Here is a 10,588-nt window from a genome sequence, read left to right on the forward strand (position 1 = left end):
TAAACGGAGCTAAAATTTCAAATTATGAGGCTCAAACACACTTTGGAAGTGAATCATATAAACTTTTCATGCTAAAAATGTGCGTTACTTTTACAGTAATGTGATATTTTACTCTCAAGACATTTTACTCTGAATTATATATAAATCATATATAAATACAAAAATTAAAAATAAAATAGAAGTCAATTGACCCTATTCATATTGAATAGATATGCCAAGATAATGCTATGAATTTTTTTCAAATTTATTGTGTTATATAAGCGATATTTCTCTATCACTGTGTTTCATGAAAAAAAAACAAAAAATTAGCACCTTTTGAACCGAAATTTTTATTACTACCATACCCAAAAAAAAAGACACTTAATTCAGGTAATTCAAAATTTACCAGGGCTCCAATGACACGTGGCACCCCAATTTTTGGGAATGAGATCCGGTGCTCTTCAATTTGCTGCTTTTCTCTTGCTATTCTCTCTATCTCTCTCCTCTTCCTCTCTCTCCCACGTGATTCCCTTTCTCTCTCTACTCTTCTTTAAAGAGAGATATAGAGAGTAAAGAATAGCAGCTGACTGCTTTTCTACTAAGAAAAGTAGCGGATATGGATCCCAATTTTTGAGGTTGTCATTTGTCATTACGGCCCCCAAAAATTATCTAAAAGTGTTAGCAGGTCAGATTGAGTTGGATCGGGTCAATATTTTATTTATCTTTTTGGACCCAACTCGAAGTCGAAATTATTTCATCCAAATATGATGCATGCAACTGAGTAGTGTATTTTCTATGTAGTACTGTGTTTCTGTATGCAATCTTAGCTGAGTGATAATATTTTCAGGCCAATCAAAGATGCACGAGAGTGTGGGGTCTTTGAGATTCGTGCCATATTATGTAAGATTTGTGCAAGTTAAAATGGAATGGACGGTGCAGATTTTTCATTCTACATTGTAGAATTCACATCCTCTCCATTACTTGATAAGGGAATCTTTTATAATTAGTAGATCTGAACCGTTCTTTTTAACCTGACACGAATTTCAAAGTCCAATAATACTACCCCTGCACTAGCCGAAATCTCGAACCGACTGAAATTTAATTTCAAAATGTAAAGTGAGGATAATCCTCTACAGTATCTGAGAGAACATGAATCCTATATTGTAGGGCTACTCTATTGGATCAGAATCATGTAACTTGATCACTTATTTATTAGTTTATTTATTTATACATCTTAATCTAAATTATTATATAAATTTTAAAACTAGATAGTAAATACAACAAAACATAATAAAAAAAAAAGTTGAGTGGGATCTGACCCAAACTTGACTCGACCCGAATCAGATTAAAAAGTTATAGAATGTCGGATTCATGTACTATTGATAGATTCAGGTTGGATCGAAGATTAATATTCCTACAATAATCACTCAACTCAAAATATCCTCAAATGTTCACTTTGTTTTTTTAAAAAACCTCCACAAATACTGCAAAGTTGTAAAGGAAAATCAAATTTTCAATTTTTGAGTACCTAACAATTTTAAAAAATTTACCTAACCAACTGTACTATCTTCTTCTTCCGCAAATATTCACTCAAACATTATTTTTGCAGTATTAATTTGCATCATGTATGATTAAGCTCTAAACCATAAATTAAGAAGTTCATGCCTTAATTATTTTACCAAACTAACATTAAATAAGCTGATCTAATTAGACGTAAAACAAAACAATCCAAACTAACTCTGATAGCATCAAGCCTGTTTAATTGACTGGAATATCTGCGTAAGACGACTGTTTAATTTGGCGATTGTTCGCAATGTTCATTATATAAAACAAATTGCTGACTAATTTAAATGATTGATAATAATATTGATAGTAATAATGGTATCCACGGAATATTTATTTCATAATTTATCTCAAATGATTTCATTACTGGAATTTAATAATAACCATGTTAAGATTAAAAAAAGTGATAGTGCTACGCATCACTACGAGTATTTGGGCCCAATTATACACTACAATAATTTGTTAATGTTTAGCATGTCGCTAGTCGCTAAAATTAAATAATCTGAAGTCTGAACCCACCAATAATTTGCTTATCATAGATTCAATGATATATTTTAATGTTCTGAGACGTGGTTCCAGGCTTCCAGCAGGAAATATCTCTTTTCTAATCAACAGGGTAAAAAAAAAAGTATAGAAGGTAACAGTGCAATTCTTCTTTTGAAAGAAATTAAAAAATGGGCAATTTCACGTATACCCCTCAAAAACTTCAAAATTATGTATTTTCTCCTCTAAATTTTTAAATTATGTATTTCTCCCTCTTAACATCAAAAACTCGTATATTTACCTATTTTATTGTCTTTTATTTTAAAACTCATTCTAAATTTATAAACTACCCATTTTACTCTTTAGTAAAAGTATAAATGCCCCATCGAACTCAAACTTAAATCTGAAGTGTTCCTCTATTGTCTCATTTGCATGCGTCGCAATAAGATCTGTGTTCGCTTCAATATTCATGCTGATCCAGCACACATGGATCTTAAATCAATTTTGGTCCGTGTGCATCACATTAAGATATGTGCATATTACTTCAATATTCATGCATGTTCGTTTCAAGATTCGTGCTAATCTAGCATGCACAGATCTTAAAGCAATTCAGACGTTGTGGAAATCTTCAAATTCAAATTGGAGTAAGATGAGTGTTTTATGGATTTTAATAAAAGAATAAAATAGGTATTTTATAAATTTAGAATGTGTTTCAATATAAAAGATAATAAAATTGGTAAATATGTGAATTTTTGAAGTTTAGAGGAGAAAATATGTAATTTTAAAATTTGGAGAGGGAGGTACGTAGTTTTTAAGGGGTATACGTGAAATTACCCTTAAAAAATGGTGAAAGGTCAAAAAAGCAGTCAGGGGGGCAGCTCCTTCTTTACTGGCTAGGATATCTTGTTTCTTAATTCGTATCTGACACACGTAGCAGATCATTCTCAGTATTAGAATACTTCGCTACATTTACATATTTTAGTTTTGGTAACAGAAGATCTGATTTGACCACTCCTTAATACATTAATTATGATCGAGTCTCGACAGCTCCCCGGAGTTTTGCGCGGGTGGGATTACGTCGTACAGCTTTAAATTTTCTTTGATACACCTGGTGGTCCAACACCAAGGACCGACAGACGCAATTACGAGCATTTTCTCCACTTTAAAAACCTCCAAACAGAGCTTGTAGATGCTACACCGTGTTCATGGTCTCCTTCCTGGAACCCGAATCCGAAACCAGCTTTAGTTAGTTTAAATGTTGGGAAAATACAACTGAAATGACGATGTATCAGTTATTGCCATTTTATTTATATCAGCGTACCTCCCTCCGTATTCGTATTCCCGAAAGTAACTCAAAATTTGAGTTTAGTTAAGGACCGTCCGATCTGCTTTGGGACGAGTATTAAATGCCTCGTGCATTGCACTTCTGATCGAACAGTCTGGGTCTAAATTCAACTATTGAGTTACTTTAGGTAATCCGGACCTCCCGCCTATAAACCCTTGTTTCCAATTTCCATTTCGTCGAACACAACCTACACCTCTCTCTCTCTTCCTACTCGAACCTTCCACCGACAAATGCGCCACCTTTGTCAGGCGATCTGAACCAGGATCGTACGAACCGACTAGTCTAATGGACATGAAGCGGGTTAGGAGGCAGTCTCACACATCCCCCGACCCGCTAAAGGGGGAGGATGACGGAGAGGCGATGCTTCCATTTTCCAATCACGGCAAGAAGAATGGGGTCCAAATCTCCATCCCTGCTTTCGTGCTACTGATTTTCTTCATTGGTGTCATGTTCTTCGTGTTGATGTCAGGAGTTCACCAGAGCGAGCCTATGGTCACCATCGCTGGTGCAGGTAGTGGAGGCGGAGGCGAAGTCAAAACAGCCTTGCTATCCAGCTTTAGAAACAGTGAGTCTATTACTTTTTTTTTCCTCTCTCTTTTTATGTGCTAGGTCTTCGAAGTGTTGATTTGGGTAAAATAGAGCCTAAAATTTACAAAAATTTGTTACCAAAAGTGGTCCATGTGAGGTGAAACCGTGAAAGTGTGGAATCGTGTTTTGTACAGTTCCAGCTTATTGCCTCAATCAGTGGACACTGGGCCCATCAGCCCATGGCAAAAGTTTTGTTTGTTTACTGTACTAAAAGTTATATAGACCTCAGTTCTCGTCTAAATAGAATATTTAACCTACAATTCTATAAGCGTACAATTAGGAATAATTATGTTCAATACTTGCTAAAATGCAGACAATGAAAAGTTGACCATTATTTGTCCTTTTTTTTGTGATAAAAGTACCACAAGCTTCCATTAATTCCTCAGTAAAAGTTTACAATTATAGTTGAGTAGTTCTATAAATTACCATGTACTAATATATCCTAATCTGTTTTCTGGTACCATCTCGTAGTACCATTCTTCCCGACAAATCACAGAATCTTACTGCACATCTTAATTCTATTGCATGGCTTGCTAGAGGAACATATTACGCATGTGAATTTTTCATTTTTATTTTGTTTGATTTGCAAGTAGATTTTTATAAAATATTGGGTTTCCCAGTCGAGTGTTATTGGTATTAACTGGGGTTCATTATTGTTCTAATTAGTTGTGTGACGGTAAGCTCCATAGGCATAATAGCACAATTCACCTTTAATTATTAATATCCAATAATAAAGTATCTAGATAAATCTATTGCTATTGTTCATGAGATGAAATAAATATGGTTACTAAATTCTGTAGTTGATGGCTGATATAATTTGCATGTTGAATTATGTAATTGCAATCTCCTCTGGTTTGCTATTGAACAATTAGAAAACATTACAAAGATTATTCTATTGTGGAAATTGCAAAATGCTAAAGGTGCCCGGTGTATTAATAAATTGCCAAAGAACCCCTTCAACTTTTAGTTTTCTCAGAAGGACACTAATACATTGCCCACCTCATTGCCCCATTGTGATGGACACTAATACATTGCCTCATGTGTGATGGACCCTACCGAACAGTGGGTCTATTCATCATAGGTCACATAGCCACATTAGGGAAATTTGTAGGGACAGTATATATATTGTTCTTAGAAAGTCTATACTCAGTTCAAGATCAAAGGATAATCTATACCTTTAGTTTGCTAGAATGATTTCTATATATTATACAGCTATGACAGGAATAACCCGAGGTGGATGCAGAATTTTATTTAATGGGGGTCAATCATTTACTAGCTGTGAGTCATTAATTTAACAATACTTGTGATTTTTATAAATACGGGAGTCAAATTGAATAATATTTAGCAAAATTTTTTTTCTAAAAAGTTGAATAATCAATACCATTCATTAAATTTTGAAAATTAAATGGGATCAATTGAACCCAATCAATCCAGATATATCTCCCCTGGGGGTTAATAATATTTTAGACAATATTAAAATCATTTAGAATAGTATGCCATCAACATTTTTTAAAATTTTCTTAAGAACAATAAATTCAGCTAATTTATTGGGACTTTAAAATAGTACATTACTAATCCTAAAATATTAGCTTGGTTGCTATATAACAAAGAGAATATTCTAACACTGTTGAATACTAAATAACAGCAACTCCTTTTTGAGTTTTCCAACAATGTAGGGACTTTATAGAAATCTTCAGCTTGTTGTTGTTAAATTTTAAGATACTAAAATATCCGTTACTTAATTTCATAATCACTTTTTCTTTAGGTCTTACAAACCGAGACAAAACCCTAGGGGGGCTATTAGCATCATCTGGATTTGACGACCAATCCTGCCTGAGCCGGTATCGTACAGCATTCTACCGTAGAAATACACCAAACAAACCCTCTCGCCACCTTGTACAGAGACTACGAGCCCAGGAATCCCTCCAGAAAAGATGTGGGCCTGGCACCAGCCATTACCAAAAAGCTGTGGAGCAGTTGAGATCTGGTCAAAGCAGCAATCTTGACCCGGGTTGCAACTACCTGGTTTATATATCTTGGGGCGGGTTGGGTAACAGAATCCTAACTGTTGCATCTGCATTCCTGTACTCTCTTTTAACTAACAGGGTTTTGTTAGTTGATAGGGGGAAAGACATAAATGACCTTTTCTGTGAACCGTTTCCGGAAACCTCCTGGCTTCTTCCTCTTGATTTCCCTCTCAAAAATAGATTAGCAAATTTTTCAGTCAAATCAGAAGAGAGTTACGGTAACATGATTAAGAAAAAAGTTAGGGTTAATGAGGCTAATTTTGTATATCTACATCTTGATCATACGTACAATGACGAGGACAAACTCTTCTTTTGTGAAGAGGATCAAAGAACAATACAAAATGCAAGGTGGCTGATACTACGATCAGATGTTTATTTTGTACCGTCTCTGTTCTTAAATTCACTTTTTGAGGATGAGTTGGACCGGCTTTTTCCCGAAAAAGATATGGTTTTTCACCACCTGGGTCGGTACCTGTTTCACCCAACAAATGCTGTGTGGGGCCTAATCACACGGTACTACAATTCGTACATGGCCAAGGCAGAAGAGAGAGTTGGAATCCAGGTACGGGTTTTTGAAGTCGAAAGTGGTCCATTTCAACATGTCCTAGACCAAATCATCTCCTGCACGCAAAACGAAGGCCTTTTACCGAAAACAGTTTCACATGAAATTGTACCTCCGGCAATCACCTCAAAATCTAAATCTGTACTCTTTACTTCACTTAACATAGAGTATTTTGAGTATATACGAAACATGTATTGGGAAAACCCAACTTCTACTGGTGAAATTGTCAGTGTGTACCAACCAAGTTACGAAGGGTACCAACAGTCGGAGAAAAAGAACCATAACAAAAAGGCATGGGCTGAGATGTACCTGTTGAGTCTTACCGACAAGTTGGTGACAAGTGGTTGGTCAACTTTCGGATACGTTGCTCAAGGCTTAGGTGGCTTGAAACCGTGGATAATGTATAGACCCGTGAACCGAACTGTTCCGAATCCACCATGCCAGAGGGACATGTCAATGGAGCCTTGCTTTCACACACCTCCGTTTTATGATTGTAAGAAGAAGCAATGGGCAGATACAGGAAACTTGGTCCCACATGTCAGGCACTGTGATGATATCAGCTGGGGAATCAAATTGGTTGACCAGAGTGAGTTGTAATGTTGTTCTCCGATAACTTTTAGCCCAGATAGTATAAAATTTTGATAAATTTGTACTATATGAGGTTGTGTGGTATTTTACTTGTTTTTTAGTACTCTATGGAACCAATAGAACTAGCAAATGCAATGGGAACATTTCATTTAGTGAAAAAAAATATGAGTGTTTTACATTTGTTTTCCGTTTTCCTGGGTACCATTTTGACTGGGTTTTGTGGAATGCAAGATGGAACCATATTTAGTATTACAGATTTGCACTGTTTATATTATGTTCTTTATTTTTTTAAGTTGTTATCATGAATATGTTTGCTACTTGAATCTAAGTTAAAAGAGTTTAGGTGTGTGGCAATAGACCAATAGTTAAATGCTTCTTATTATGTTTGGTACTGAGCTGTGCGCCATGATCCTGATGGAGTGTCCAATGAAGCCATGCTCTGATTCTGGCAAATCCTTTATGGAGCTAATTGTAACTATCAGGTAAGCTGTCATGTGATTTTCTTGTATTAGATTAGGTATATAATATCTTCTGAAAATTTAGTGGTATACAGGAATTATTGATTTGTTATTGTCTTTCTATATTGTATTGCTTGTCTTGGAATTAATGATATCTGGCCAGCTATGTTCATTTAAAAAAGTTCCACCACTTGTTGAATATCAATTAAAAAACATAGTTTGACTTTAATCGTGACAATCGAGTTCAAGCTGGATTTATTAATTGATACGAAGCCAACTTGTTGATCTTTTTCTAGGTTCTATTTATAAATTTTAGTCTTCAATGCAAGTTTTTCGTTATCAGTCATTCATGAGCTATTGATATCAGTGCAGGTTATTCATTTAAAAAAAAAAATAGTTTGCTCACTTCACAAAGTAACAATATTTCTTGAAACTATTCAGGAACTCTGGTTGATAGATGCTTATATCCTTTTAAGACTTGAAAGGAAAATTTCTTGGACTTTATGACTTGAAAGGAATATTTTGTGCTTTAGAGGTTCACAGTTAAATTTCTTAAAAATTTTGAGGGTTATCAATTGTTGCTCTTACTTCTTTTCTGGTGCAAAAAAAAAAAAAAAAATGACAATTCTTTTTTCAAACTTACTCTAATATTGCCACAAAATGTTCATAATTTGTCTGAACAGGTAGGCCAAGGAATGCTGCAACAGCAAAGTTCACTAGTCCCAACAAGACTGGAGCTAGACCTTGGGTTTTGATTAGAAAGTGAGAATAATTTAGTGAAGGCGAATATAACCCAAAACTTTTCTGGAGAAGAGCAGTCTATCTAAAGAATCCGAGATGTGGGCCTAGAGATTGTTGTTTGGGTTGGGCCTGCATTAGTGGATCAAACCCAAAATCAATGGCAATTTAACTCAAAAATTACTAAAACATAAACTTAAATTGAATTTCAACCACGAGACAATTTAAAAGGGTTGCACAGACTTGCCATCGGGTTAAACCAATGTTATTAAATGCAGTTTTGATGAGATATGTAATATGCAGTATATATACATATTTAAAATAAATAATCAAATAAAATAGAGCATAATAATAATAAGGAATAGATCCAAAAAACATTAGAATCAGTTCATGCAATTTAATGGTGCAAATGAAATAGATCCTATCCTTTGATTATATGGTATCACTGGTTACAGATCATGCAAATACAAACATGTTAGATCCAAAAGCAGATCATTCAATTCAGAGCCTTTTCTTTGACCCAAAAGCAGTGCGGACAGCTTGGACTTGGACACCTGGAGACAAATTTTGTTATTGTTAGAATTGAAGTTTGGTATTTGACTAATTGAATTTTAATAAAGGTTGCTTAGTTCAGCATTGTTTTGGTAAAAGAAAAAAAAATCCAGCATCTATATGGATTAAGATGAATTAAATATAATGTACATATATAGTTAACACTTACTACAGTTCAAGTACATTAATTTACGAACTTCTCTGTTAGTGTACATATATATTGAGACACAAAATATAATTAAAATCCATACTACAATGTACGTACATAGTTTGTCAGCGAAAAATATTCAGTGAAGTTCCTTCACAAAGCTTGGTTGAATCAATTTTAATCAAAGGTTTAAATAGCGTTTATCGCGTCTTAGCAAAACGGCCGCAAAAACGACGCTATTCTCATATTGCACCGCTATAGCGCGCTATTTAGAACCCTGATTTTCATTAACACGAATTAGATTTTCAGCACATCATCAATTGTGGTTGTCTAGTTATATTATATTTGTAAAATTTTTGTGTATTTTAGATATCCACATAACTAAGAACTAAATAAAAAGCTTTTATAGAATACTTCGATTGCTTTGAATTCAGTTCATCAATCATTTTGCACATAATCCAACCAAATGTTCATCAAGTAAATCAATACATAGACGACCTGATGATATGATTTTTTTTCTCAATTTCTAAGGATTAAACAAATTAACGTTAATGTACAACCAATTTGTATACGAATAACTTCACAATGAAAATTGATTGCTTGAAATTTTTTGAACAAAAAGTGGCACTCTAAGAGTTATTTGCTAAATTATTTTTATTTCAAACAACATGACATTTTGTGATGTTATATCTTTAGTTTTACTTGTTACAACAAAAATATTTATTGCTTTATTTATTATGCTACACTGTTGTGTTTATCCGGTGTTACTTAATTTTATTTATTGCATTTCAAGTCTTCAATCAACTCGAAATTATTTTGAGACAACATACCATTTTTCTGTGACAATTGACATCATTTTGCTTAGATTTTTTACCAATTGGATCTAATTTTTAAGTCCCTTTTGTTCTATCTTTTGACCCATGTTAACAATGTAGATTACAACTCTGACTGAGTTATCGGTGTGAGCTGGAACAAAACCCGGTAATGTGGATTTATTTTGCATTCTTCAAGATTGACTTTTGAGGCTGGCAAGCTTCATTTTAATAGCTAGGCTATGTGGATTTATTAATTGTATGCACAGTTTGTTAGTTAGGCTAATTTGGTGCAAAAAAAAAAACATTACTGAACTAAATTTGTAGCATGTCACAATTTACAAAGGTGCTCGAAACATAATTCATAATAATTTGTATAGAGGAGATTGATTTTTTTTAGCAAAAATGATGGTCAAGGAAGGATAAGAAGAAAGGAGGGGAATATTTTAATTCAAAATAACATATTGTTAATAATTTTAGAAGAAATGTATTTTGTGTGAAAATTAAAAAAAATAGAATAATTAATAAAATTTCACCGAAATATCACACGGTATAAAACACAACCGATCAGTTAGGAGATGCAAACAAGACACCTTTTTCTCTATCTAATTTTGATTGAGCTGTAGAAGCCGAGTGGGTCCCATGCATGCCACGGTCAAGCCGCGTGATGGTCTTTGTGTCTGTATATGTGCTTGAATGTGAAACGAATCATCCTTTCCTGCATTTATACCCATTGCACTTTAGA

The 10,588-nt window shown here is 34.1% G+C and overlaps 1 protein-coding gene across 2 annotated transcripts; it reads left to right on the forward strand.

The window, feature by feature from the left end:
- Nucleotides 1-3,095: 3,095 nt before the first annotated feature.
- On the forward strand, nucleotides 3,096-7,408 carry LOC144553292 (galactoside 2-alpha-L-fucosyltransferase-like). 2 transcript variants are annotated; one of them, XM_078301395.1, is made up of 2 exons: nucleotides 3,096-3,935; nucleotides 5,724-7,408. In XM_078301395.1, exons 1-2 carry the CDS (start codon nucleotides 3,656-3,658, stop codon nucleotides 7,142-7,144), a joined length of 1,701 nt encoding a protein of 566 aa, XP_078157521.1. In that variant the 5' UTR covers nucleotides 3,096-3,655; the 3' UTR covers nucleotides 7,145-7,408. The 2 variants fall into 2 exon arrangements, with proteins under 2 accessions (XP_078157521.1, XP_078157522.1); XM_078301396.1 differs by lacking the exon at nucleotides 3,096-3,935 and adding an exon at nucleotides 5,043-5,236.
- The last annotated feature ends 3,180 nt before the right edge of the window (nucleotides 7,409-10,588 follow it).

This window comes from Carex rostrata, chromosome 4, assembly GCF_964058835.1.
Source record: "Carex rostrata chromosome 4, lpCarRost1.2, whole genome shotgun sequence".
Taxonomy (NCBI): Eukaryota; Viridiplantae; Streptophyta; class Magnoliopsida; order Poales; family Cyperaceae; genus Carex; species Carex rostrata.

Coding starts and splice junctions, on each gene's coding strand:
- LOC144553292 (XM_078301395.1), top strand. CDS start 3,656: ATGGACATGAAGCGGGTTAGGAGGCAGTCTCACACATCCCCCGACCCG. Junction 3,936..5,723: donor GCTATCCAGCTTTAGAAACA/GTGAGTCTATTA, acceptor CTTTTTCTTTAG/GTCTTACAAACCGAGACAAA.